Source organism: Bos mutus, chromosome 1, assembly GCF_027580195.1.
Source record: "Bos mutus isolate GX-2022 chromosome 1, NWIPB_WYAK_1.1, whole genome shotgun sequence".
Lineage (NCBI taxonomy): Eukaryota > Metazoa > Chordata > Mammalia > Artiodactyla > Bovidae > Bos > Bos mutus.
In genome coordinates this window covers 52008922-52022342 of record NC_091617.1, presented here as the reverse complement: position 1 = coordinate 52022342, position 13421 = coordinate 52008922, and the positions used below count along the sequence as shown (strand labels likewise).

The 13421-nt window shown below is 36.7% G+C and overlaps 1 protein-coding gene across 1 annotated transcript in view; it reads left to right on the top strand.

Annotated features, from left to right (window-relative positions):
- IFT57 (intraflagellar transport 57) overlaps positions 1-13421 on the top strand; it is a 73989-nt gene that overhangs the window by 33208 nt on the left and 27360 nt on the right. The window contains exon 6 of the mRNA XM_005910178.3: positions 8323-8445. Coding sequence (XP_005910240.2) covers positions 8323-8445 — 123 coding nt within the window. The remainder of the gene's footprint in view (positions 1-8322; positions 8446-13421) is intronic.

Genomic DNA, 13421 nt, shown 5'->3' with positions numbered 1-13421 from the left:
TGTAACTTTTCTTTGTCCTCTGGCTTAGAGGACAAAATTCACATTCCTCAGCCTGGCCTCTGAGGTCTTCACGATATATTCAATTTTCTTTTGCTTCCCAATATTTAGCTTTTTAATCTCCTAGTCTCTCATCTCATATGATCTTCACAAGCTATGTTCGTTCCATATTTCATATTTGGCTTATGAAGCTTTCCTGCCTATGTAAATGCTTGACTTGCCTCTTCTGCCTGTTTACATCCCAAACATCCTTGTAAAGTTAAACTTAAATTTCACCATTGCCATTAAAATGCGCTTCTCTCTGTTATTCAGACTCCTAAAGCATTTACCACCCCTGTACCAGCTAGTGTTTGGAAGTTAATCAAACTTACATTTTTACTTGTTTTTATTGAAAAAACTTTATATTCTTTTTAAAGGTAAAATATATTCCTTGTTTCTTTTAAATGAAAGCCCAAAAGAATACAAAGAAAAAATTAAAAATTTCTTCAGATCTCAGCACCTAGATATAAACATTGTATCCCTTTACACATAATTGCCCTGACGTCAAGTGAGATGCTAACATTTAGTGAATCTGGATGAGGCGTATATGTGAATTTTTAATGCTATTTGTGTGATTTTTTATAAGTCTGAAAAAAATTATACTGATGCAAAAATAGATTACTGAAGTAGTACAGAGTTAAAAAATAATCCACATATATGGTTATATTAGTATATGAAGAAATGCAAATCAATCAGAGATTCAATTAAATGGTGATGATAACAAGCTGTTCATTTCGAGAAAAAAGATGGATTCCTCCCTCATATCTTACACCCAAATAAACCTCATATGGATCAACAAATTAAAAACTGATGAGGCCTAAGATATGAGTGGCAAGTGTAATATTCATGGGTTGAAATAGGCATGATAAAGCATGGTGAGAAAACTAAAAACCATAAAGGAAGAGTACTGATAAATCTAAATGCATAAAAATTAAAACCTTATATATGGAGGGATGGGAAATACCATAAAGTTAAAAGACAAGTAAGAAACTGGGCAAATATAGTTGTAACTTATATGACAAAGGATTGATAGCCATATAGTAAGGTGCTTCAGAGCTTGTGCTCTAGGGTGACCTTGCCTGGGCCCTGCCACTTACTAATGATGTGACATTGGGAAAATTGCGTAACTACTCTCTACCTCATTTTTCTTATTCAAAAAAATGGGAATAAGGCTCCTTTGATTCATGGTCTTATTACTGGGCATTTAACCCATGTGTAAAAGCGTCTAATACCATGCTTGGCATATAATAATGGTGATGGTAATTATAACTACTAACATATATTGGGGGCTTATTATGTATCAAGTATTATGAAAGCCTTTCAAATGCATCATTTAATTTAATCCCCATAACAACACTTTCAATGTGGAGAGGGTACAATTATTACTTCCATTTTACAGATGGGGACCCTGAGATTTAATGACTAGCAGCTAGTAAGTGATGAAGGTGGAATTTGACCAGAGATGGGATGCCTGACTCATTGTCTTAACATTTACGTCATACTGTGGTGATTCTTAAGACAACTTAATTCCCTGAGTCCTGGGAATATTTAATCTTGACAATTAATTGGATTTTAATATTCCTCTCAGTAGGTTTGAATTGAGCTCTTCAAATGTATTTGAGTGCTGGTATATCCATGTGGTTGCAGTCTCAAAAGAAACCTTATAGAAATTCCTGCCATAAAAAGTTAGACTTATTTTGCATACTCTGCAACACCTAGTATTGGGGCACTGATATATCCATGTTGTTGCCATCTCAAAGAAAAGAAGCCTTACAGATGTTTATGCCATAAAAAGTTAGACTTATTTTACATACTCTGCAACACCAAGTATAATGTCTACATTATTTTCTCCAGACGCACTTCCTGTGTTACTTTCTTTGGTTTTAGTTTGAGAAAATAAAAAGTCTATGGAAATGATTTTATCTTAGCACTTAGTATACCAGTGTAGCTAAAGTAGTTAAAGTAGCAAAGGTAGTTTGATGTGTTAAACAGAAATAATATTGGAGGTTAAATTCTCACTCAAAAACAATTTCAGATCTTTTATTGGAAAATTAAATTTATTTTGTGTTAATTTGGGGAGCTTTCTTTTTACCCTTTTGGGTATATGGGAACAAAATTTGTTCAAGTCTTGGTTCACATTATAACTCAATAAAATTTCTTTTGATAGTCTTAAAATTGAACTTAAAACTTTTGTGAACTTCATATATTTCAAGATGGAGGCTACCGTCTATTTCTTTTGATAGATTAGCCAGGGTTTAATTTGGTTATTCAGAGCAAATTTGAAGATACTTTTTGTATGGTATTAAACATTTTTCTTCACAGTAATATAGTGTTAAATCATGTAAAACCTAATTTGGAAAGAAAATAATGAATTAGATTCACATTTTGTGCTTCTTTAATCATGAAGAAGAATTGACTTGTAGCGACATGAATGGTTTTATCTCTGCCTTAAATATAATTTGTTAAAATCATTAGATTTTGAGGAAATACTCTGATTGAAATATCAATAACTTATTTACCCCTTTCTCTAGCTTTATTGATAGATGGGAAAGAAGGGCACTAGATACCCTTAGGAGAAACCCTGTTTAATCCATAGTAATACTATATATACTCTATTAGCCTTTTGGCCATCTAGCCTATCTTTGAAATGCGGCAAATGAGGCAGAATTCAAAAAAGACCCCTGAACAACCAAAATAAGAATAAACACTTCATTTAAAATTTTTCTGTGAAGAGTCCTAACCTCACTACCCTTCATCCCTGAATGCTCACTTTTTTCTCTTGTATTCTTGTGTTCAGTCACTCAGTCATGTCCAACTCTGCAACCCCAAGGACTGTAGCCCACCAGGCTCTTCTGTCCATGGGATTTCCCAGGCAAGAATACTGGAGTGGGTTGTCATTTCCTTCTCCAGGGGATCTTCCCGACCCAAGGATCAAACCCAGGTCTCTTGAGTCTTCTGCATTGGCAGGTGGATTCTTTACCACTGCACCACCTGAGAAGCCCAACGTTGCCCAAATTCTAACAAGGTTGGTTAGTAGGTTTCTAAATCCACAGCAGCTTAGGAGAAGGGAGAGGTGCTACAGACAAGCAGGAAGACAGCCACAGGTGACCACTGGCATCATCATAATAAACACAGCTCTAGGAACAATTTAAAAGCAGACATTAGAAAGCAAAACTTATAGTTATCTGGGATTGTTTAGTGTGGGATCAGTCAGTCCAGATTTCTCTGCTTTTAAGGCATTGTTGTATTACAGCATACTACAATAAGAGACTATGTAACTTAATAGTTACAGCCAGTAAATGTTAGCATTCCCCGTATCTGAAATCCATTCTGACAGTGGTGTCTGATCTTCCTGAGAGGCAGGGATTTGGGCTTGGTAGTTGCCGGAGAAGGCAATGGTGCCCCACTCCAGTACTCTTGCCTGGAAAATCCCATGGACGGAGGAGCCTGGTAGGCTGCAGTCCATGGTGTGGCTGAGGGTTGGACACGACTGAGTGACTTCACTTTCACTTTTCACTTTCATGCATTGGAGAAGGAAATGGAAACCCACTCCAGTGTTCTTGCCTGGAGAATCCCAGGGACGGGGGAGCCTGGTGGGCTGCCATCTATGGGGTCACACAGAGTCGGACACGACTGAAGTAACTTAGCAGCAGTAGCAGCAGCAGTTGCAGGCTTAAGCACCTCCCCATGCTCTTGTTTGACTACTAGTTATGTGTTGGGATCTTCTAAATCTCCCTTCATCTCCCATTTTCACCTGGAAGTCGGTGAGTCCAGTTTCTGCCCAGGCCTTCATGATCTAGATCCTCCCAGCAGGCTCCAGTCTGAACTTGTGATCTCTCTGTGGTGTCTGACCTGAGGTATCTGTTATCAGAAATGTGTTCTCAAGGGTGCCTGAGCCTTGAGCTTCACTCTCGGGTCTACCCATCCAACAGCTTTATTTACCCTCATGTGATCTCCCTTTCTGATATGCAGGGCCTTTCCTTATTACCTCTCTATCATCATATGACCAAAACCACATCTACTTGTATATATTTGTGTGTGTGTGTACATAAATGCACACACAGAGAACATAGTATTTCTTCAGATGCTAAACTATGCCATTCACATTTCCTGGGCAAAGGGGAGACTACTTTATGGAATAGGATTCAGAGCAGGCTAGTACCATTGCATATTTGATCCTTGAACTGACCTTGGGTGATATGCATCAAGGTTACATTATGGGATGGCTTAGACTGTTATCTTCATTTCTTCCTTTGGCAGTCTTAGGGTCAGTTCTCATCAGTTTCTCTTTCTTAGGACCAATTATTACCTGCATTAACTAGCCTCAGGTGCTTTCTAATAGGCTATGAACTCTTTACAGGCAGGAATTAAATCCTTCTGTCATCCCATACTAAGCACAGTGCCTGGATTCTTACCTTGCATGTTGTAGAAGCTTAACAGATAGCTTATTGGTAAATTAATTAATTATAAATGAGACTTCAGGATAGTCTATGTATTATTGAGCTTCTAATTGTTTCTTCAGCAACATTAACTAGAAAATGCAATTTCCCAAGAGGCATCCTTTATCTTAGTTAATATTGTTTCAGAGAGGGACTTCGTCATGATGATATAAAATTTTGATTAAGTGGAAACAGCAGTTTATTTCTCTTTACTAATAGCTTCACATAAAATACCATTTGTTATCAGAGAAACAATTAGAAAGGAAAGATTTTCTCAAAGTATTATAACCAAGGCATGGTTAAAATGATTTATACTTCATATGTAGGGCTTGCTCAGTGAATGTATCCACTTATTAGGCATTAGGAAATTTTGAGTGAGGAACAAAGCTATGAAACATATGTGCAAAGATGGAAGTAGAAAGAGACTGTATAGTTTGAATACGTTAATGCTACTCTACCAAATCTAATGTGCTTTTTTTTTTTTTCTTTGCCTTTTTTTCATTTAGGAACCTAGGTTATTTCCCCAAGTATATTAACTATAGCCTAGGACTGAGTGAAAACTTTCAAGCTACTATATTAAATCACTTCAGGATATTGGGAGTAGGAGTTAGCAAATCATTGCTTACCAGAACTAAATAATAAGCTAAGAAGGGTAAATGCAGCTTACTGAAGGGCCCAGTGTAAAATAAATAGTAGCTCATGCACTGGACTATCTTGATGTGGTGTTTGATCTTCATGTATTCTGTTAACTCTTGGATTCTGAGTCTGATTCAGACAGGGCCGATGCTAACCCATTTGCCTTTGTGAAAATCAGAAAAATGTGCCCTTCCTTGAGTAAAAATTTTACGTATGTTATGCACGACTTAAATAATCCTATGTTCAGGCCTGAAGAAAGTGGGAATGTGGATGGCTTTGGTGATTCTGGGCTCCACCCTCCTTGTAAGGAAAGGAGGAAGGGGGCATGGGGATGAGAGGATAGTCTTGGGGAGCAATGGCTCGGGTATTTCATCAAGAATACCAATTTCAGTTCACTTAGACAGTGGGTCTGTAAAGCAACTGATTTTTAAATCACTGATTAGAACATCTATTAAGAATCATAGAAAAACTGCTGCTTCAGAGGACATGTCCCTTTTTGACTCAGCCTGGCTCTGCAGGGTTGGGACGTGGGGGCCTCGTAATCCTGGCAGGAGCAAGCCTGTGTATATACCATACACACGCCCCAGATGTCAGGGCTCATATCCCACTGGCAGTGCATCCACCCTCCTACCCTCACCCTCATCCTCATAAGACCTCACCCTGTTTGTTACAGACAATGAGTTGGTCAGAATTGGGCTTCCTAGAGCCAGGGAGGGGAACTGGAATGTGCCAGTAATTGTGCAAGTATATGAATGTTAATGAGTATCTGTGTTGAGTTACATGACTGAGAACATTTCCTGTGGCTTTACATTTCCCCTGAGAGATCCAGTATCTCTTCTCATGCCGTCACATACATCCTTATATAACTTCACACATGTCTGTTTTGTGAATACACCGCCACTCCCCAGTTTTGGTGCTACCTTGGGTTTGGTTTTTACAGATATATAGCATTATATTAGGTGCTCAATATAATACAATGTTTCTATATTTAAATGAGCACTTTAATGTTTAAAATAGGATCTTGAACATTTTTCAGTTAGAGTTTCCACATTTTACTTTTCTTAATGTAATACCTGTATTTTTTCATACTTTCTGGGTTTTTTAAAAATAGAATGTAACTGAATAAATTCAGACCACATATTGTGAAGTGAAAAAGCATATATTAGTTACCCATCCTCTAACTGCATGGTTAGAACTGTATAGCCCCCAGACTTTCTGAACAAAAAGCAGTATATGCTCCTTTTAAGGCTCTTAGCCTATTTCGAACTTGCTGATATGAACTGGGAGGTAGGAGAGGGAGAGAGGCTTTCTCATGTTAGCAGTACCCTAGAGACTCAGTCAGGAGTGAGTTCAAAGCCCCTAAAGACCTCAAGCTCCCCATAAAATCAAATCCCGATATAAGGTTATTCTTATACTTGGTGTTAGACTGGATAAAAATATCTTTTAGTGACATAAATTCACATTGAGTGTAATTTCACCGTGAGGTTGTTTATATAGTCTTGTCTTTTAAATGTTGTATTTTGGGAAATTTCAAACATATACACAATTAGAATGAGATAATGAACCCTTAGGCAGTAGCACCCAGTTTAACAGTTAACATTTGGTTGATTGTGTTTCCTTTGAAGCCCCTGCCTCTTTTTTTCTTTGCCCCATAGTATTTTAAAGTAAATTTCAGACATTACATCAATTCACTTGTTGAATAAAATATTTATTTTAGCACTTATCTCTAATTTATAAGTCTTTTTAAAACATATCCACCATGCCATTATCATACCTATAAAATTAATAATAATTCCTTAATATAATCTAATACTCCCACATTCCAATTTCCCTGATTGTCTCAAAAACATCCTTTTACAGATTATTTAAATTAGAATCCATAGAAGGTCTATACATTGTATTTGGCTGTTAATGTCCCTCAAGTTTCTTTTTTTCTACATTAACATTTTTCCTTACTTTTAAAATAATTTTTCAAGGGAGCATAAAAGGAAAAATACTACCAAAATTAACATATTAAGCTTTATGTTTTGTTGTTGTTCAGTCACTCAGTCATGTCTGATTTTTTCTGACCCCATGACTTGCAGCATGCCAGGCTTCCCCATCCTTCACCATCTCCCGGAGTTTGCTCTAACTCATGTCCATTGAGTCAGTGATGCCATCCAACTATCTCATCCTCTGTCCCTCCTTCTCCTCCCGCCCTCAGTCTTTCCCAGTATCAGGATCTTTTCCAATAAGTTGGCTCTACACATCAGGTGGCCAAAGTATTGGAGCATCAACTTCACCATCAGTTCTTCCAATAAATATTCAGAACTAATTTCCTTTTGCATTGACTGATTTGATCTCCTTGCTGTCCAGGGGACTCTCAAGAGTCTTCTCCAACACCACAATTTGAAAGCATCAATTCTTCAGCGCTCAGCCTTCGTTATGATCCAACTCTCACATCCGTACATGACTACTGGAAAAACCATAGATTTGACTATAAGCTTTATCTTTAAATCATTAGTTTTTATGTTCTGTATGTTTTCAGATCCATACACACTTAATGCTGAAGTGTATAGGGCTATAAAATGGGGAGGAAAAGTTTTCCTTTTCTGATTTGAAAACAGGCATGAATGATCTTATTACTCAACAGCAGAAATCAAATGCAGAAAGTTGACCCTATTTGAGTTCAAATAGGTCTGCATTAAATCACATTTTTAAGCTTATTATGGTTTAACCTAACCAAAATATCACCTTATAAATATAAATTTTGTAAATCAAGTGCCCTTTGCTTCTGGAATTTTATCTTGTTTTTCAGATTTGGGGTTTGTATTTCAGTACAGTGAGTTCAATCTAAGACAGTGTTTTCTTACCAAACATGTGAGTGTTTGTATCTTTTCAACTGTTATTAACATACCTAAATGGCTTGTCCATTTGACAGTATTCCTATTGAGTTCACTCTGATATCTCAGAAGCCTTATTCTTTGTAAAAAAAAATAGTTACATCACAAATTTGCTTCTTTATAATTCTAAATACTTATTTTGCTATTCTACCAGCTTGGTGCATTATCTTCTTTCAACATGGATAGGAGGACAGAAAAGAATTTCTTCTGCTGCTATAATTTTAACACTACCATGCTTGATATAAATTGTGCAGTGCTGCTAAAATGCCTCAAAATTTTACCATTTCTTTTTATAAACTCTCAATCCTGTGATATCTTTCCTTTCTTAGGATATGAACGAGTCTGCCAAACAAGAAGATATTTTGGAATCTACAACAGATGCTGCGGAATGGAGTCTGGAAGTAGAACGTGTACTACCACAACTGAAAGTCACGATCAGGACTGACAATAAGGTATAGAAGAGAGAACACATTTTGGTCAGATAGATTTTTATATGGCCATTTAGGATCAAAGGTACTGCCACTTATACAAATGATTTAAGAAGGGATTCAGTTTCCAGTGTTTTAGTAGAGATTTAGTAAACTGTTGTTGAATGAATATATAACATTATATGGTCCACAAATCAAGGAATATATCTTTAAAATGATTTGGAATATATCACGTTTCCCTGGGAGTAAGGTGTATTTTCTCAATATATTTTGATATATTTTCTTGGCAGTCATATTTTGTCTAGGTGAATAGTGAATGAAATTGGAATTCTGTGACTGTATACTAACTGAGTAGAGTTAAAAGTGGTTTTAGATCTCTGCTGGATGGCAAAACAGAAGACGTCCTGGAAGTTACCTTACATAATCTACTCAGTACACGTGACTAAAAGTTAAATATTAAGAAAATAGTCAAGAAACCATATGCAAAATATATTTGAAGATAAGGCCAAATGAACCAGCCCATTTAATAAAGTTTCTGCTTTTTTACCTACAATTTATGAGTAAGAACTTCAGAACAAGCTAATAAGTGACTAGACAATCCTATTCTTTAGACAATACTATATAGTAATCTCTAAAAAGAGCTAGAGAGACATCTAGGTTAAAAAAAAAATAAAAAAGAAAGGATTTTCATCTTTGGAACCTGAGACAAGCTCCAGAATTATGGAACAAGGTTCCAGGGAAACTTGTCATTCTGCAAATGTGGTTGTGTGTCTATCCTCAAAGTAGAAGCCTTGCAAAGACTGCTGTTCTCAGTTTCTGGGAAGCTAATTCATACTAGATTGTCTGGATTTGGGCTTGTAGAGTTGAATCCTGGAGAAGGTAAGACGGGGCCTAGGGCCAGTCCACTCCTAGGGCAGTCTTAAAATAAGGACCTCAGAGATCTTCCGAGAGTGTGAAGGGCTGTGGAACAAGCTTTCTCTAGAGTAGATGGCAAATCCTGCAGCCCTGTTTACCATATATTTACCCAGTCATTATGGAGGACAGTTATTATTTGCATACATCGGGGGTAAATTCCTGTTTATATATCTTATATATAAATACATATTAATAAGAATTTCTTTCCTGATTTGATCTCTGCTGAAAGTCATAATTTGCAAAAATGTAACTTTTTCTTAAAATGTAATTTCTCATTTTTTAGTTTTGTCAGAACAAATTCTCTTCATAAAATTAAAGATCACTACTATTGTGACTGTAATTAGAACATGTTAAAATAATTGTGTAGTTGGGAGCTCTCAAGCACATTTTAGTTCCATGAGTAAACAAGTTTAATTTGTTTACTTTCAAGGTAAGTAAACTCTTGAAATCAAACATCTCACAATAGGATGTTTGATAGGATAATAATAGGACCACACTAATGGTCTTGATCACCATATAATAGAAGTAATTGAATAAAAAAATGAGAGAATATAAATGTAACTGCTAACCTGTATGGTTTTATAAACCAGTATAGCAGTAATCAAAATCCTGGATTCTTACAAAATCGGGGAAGAATTAACTAGTTCAGAGTTGAACTGAGTCTCATGCCATTCATTACCAGCCTTGACCTTGTGAGGATATATTGTGTTAAATTAACTATACAATCCCTGTTACAGGCAATACTCAAAAATGTCAGATAAAGTTTTTAGGGGGGTTGGTACTTTTTTTAGAATATGTGAATTATCATTTTGAGTTAGATTTTTGTGGTAAAACATACTGATGTAAAATCATGTTTGATTGCTTTTTCTGAATTCTTCTCTAGATAATTTGGTCTTTGTGTCCAGTAGTTAGTTCATAAACCCTTTTTTTCCCCTAAGTATTTCAGCTGTAGCAAATGGGAATTGCAGCTTTAAGGTCAATTCTTTATTCAGCTCACTTAAGAAAAATAAAATTATACATTGATTTGAGAAAATAAGGTGCTAATGAATAGAGAAATGTTTTTCATGTCTCAGAAGTAAAGTAATCTGGTAATATATGTGGTTTCTCACGGACTCATTATCCTCCTTCTTCAGGAGAGGTTGACTCCAGCATCATGGTAGATCCCCTTCTTCCTCAACTCCTGACTCCACTAAAACCAAAACCTCCCCTTTATTTTTGGACAAAACAATAACCTTTTGCTCATCTGCAGGCTGTTTAGGACCTCTTAAGATTTCAACTTCATGTTTGGCGGTGGGTGGTGAGAAATTAATTACTTTCAGATCAATGTGTTTTACTGATCACTGTTAGATTAAGTTTTAAGTAGCATAGAGATGTAGGAGATAAGTAATGCAGAGTTTCCATTATTTAAAGCCATTATAAATTTCTTTAAAATGACCTGGTGTTATAAGTAAAAAAAGTTGCATATTTATTTGGCACCAGATCAAGCATTTGTTTTGCTTTTTTTCTTACAAGTTCAGTTTATTCCTTGTATGCTTCACAACTGCAAAAAAAGTAAATCTTTTCTGTTCTTTTTGCATATGACAGTCTGTATGCTTGATGAGATCCTGTCATACACCAATATTTTATTTTGTATATGAGTCATCTTGTAATCAGGTTTTTATTGCAAGGCTAGCTTATCCTTGTTTCTGGCACTACTTGTTACTATTGCCAGTTCCCAAAGAAAGCAAATAAATTTTAATATTAGCTTAAACAAATTACAATTGGGAAATAAATATGTTGCCAAAACTACAAATAATATATTCCACAGCTGAAGATAAAAGATTTTGTCATATGCTGGCTTGAATGGACCGTATGAGCGGTTTCCCTTTTTAGAGCTAGATACAGAGACTGCTCCTGGTGATTACTTCTAGAGTAGCTGTATATCCGTCTCAGATCTACCTCAACTTGGAAAAATATGTCTGAAGACACAGTCAGAAGTTCTGCCAAGAGAGTCAATAAATTCAGCCAAATCTGGGTCGTTCAGCCCTAGTTAATGCTTCATTTAGGGCCAAGTGCGTAAGGCTAGGGCATCAGTTCCTTAAAAGGACAGTCTGAGGACACTTAAGCTAGAGTAGATGTCAGTGCCACCTAATAAAATTATCTACAACTAATAGTCTGCAACTCTACATCTTATTGTTCTTTTTTTCCTCTTTATTTCTCTAATCTTTCCTTTCTGCTGTGTTTTTTATTTTTTTATTCTTTATTGGGCTTCTCTGGTAGTTCAGTCGATAAAGAATCTGCCTGCAATGCAGGAGACCCAGGTTCAGTTGCTGGGTCAGGAAGATTCCCTGGAGAAGGAAATGACAACCCATTCCAGTATTCTTATCTGGAGTATCCCATGGACAGAGGAGCCTAGCAGGCTACAGTCCATGGGGTCACAAGAGTTGGACATGACTTAGCCACTAAGCCACCATTGTTCTTTATTAGATCCAATAATAAGTGCCCACAACTGTTGCACACCTACTTGGATGGAATGTAAAACTTTAAGAGCAAACATCTGTGATTATACTCAGACTAGACTTAAATCTGTAACTGCTCAAGAATTATCCTAATCTCTTGAGTCTTTTTAAAATAAAGTTTTATTTTTAATTATATAAGTAATACAGAAATAATATTTCAGGGGGAGAGGAGGCAAGCAGTGTGCTGTGAATTAGAAGCTAGGGAGAACACATTTAGTCCCACCATCAAATCCTGTTTTATTGAACAAAGTTTCAGAAACTTAATAAAACTGTGGCAGTTATAAAGACCCAGGGACGATGGAGCCTATCTCACACACCTTCCATGGGCACCTGAAATTCATATTTCTACCACTTAATATCTGTGTGATCCAGGGCAAGCTACTGTACCTCTCTGTTCCTCTTTTCCTTATCTCTAAAAAGGGACTAATTATGTTACTCACCTCGTGGAGTTGTTGTAAAGCACCAAGAACAGTATCTGACACATAGTTATTGCCTAATAAATATTGATTATTTTTATGTTACAGCATTGTTTTGTAATATTATTGTGTTCTATCATAGCCCTCTTTGTGTCTGTATCAGTGTTCAGGAGGAGTTTACAAAATGTCTGCACTAATGCTTCCATCATTTAAGGAATATTGATTACTGTCAGCCTTATATTTTTTAATAGGATATAGTTAGATTCATATACATATTATTTTTGTAATAAATATTTCTAGTTTTTCCCTAGTAAAAGTATATATAATATGATGAAAATAATAGTAGTAAATGATATTTCTTCAGTGTTTGCTTTGTGCCACGTGCTGTTCTTAGCACTTCACATCTGTTAACTCATTTAATCCTGTCCACTGCCCTATGATATGCAGGTACCTTTTAATACAGATGAGGAAACTGAAACAAGGAGAAGTTATTTGCCTCTGCCTAGTAAGTGACAGTGGAGAAGGCAATGGCACCCCACTCCAGTACTCTTGCCTGGAGAATCCTATGGATGGAGGAGCCTGGTGGGCTGCAGTCCATGGGGTTGCGAAGAATTGGATACGACTAAGCAACTTCACTTTCACTTTTCACTTTCATGCATTGGAGAAGGGAATGGCAACCCACTCCAGTGTTCTTGCCTGGAGAATCCCAGGGACAGGGGAGCCTGGTGGGCTGCCGTCTATGGGGTCGCACAGAGTCGGACATGACTGAAGCGACTTAGCAGCAGCAGCAGTAAGTGACAGACACGATATTTGAGCCTCCAACCTGGGTTCTTACCTATTCAATTAATGACTATATAGCACACTGGTTTAAAAGCACAAATTCTGAATCCAGGATGCTTGAATAATAATCTTGACTCTAAAACTTAGCGGTTGGACCCTGTGGGTAGGTTATTTAACCACTCTATGCCTCAGTTTCCTCGTCTGTAAAATGGAATTCATTATAAACCCTCTACTACTACTACTAAGTCACTTCAGTCGTGTCCAACTCCACTCGACCCCACAGACAGCAGCCCACCAGGCTCCGCCATCCCTGGGATTCTCCAGGCAAGAACACTGGAGTGGGTTGCCATTTCCTTCTCCAATGCATGAAAGTAAAAAGTGAAAGTGAAGT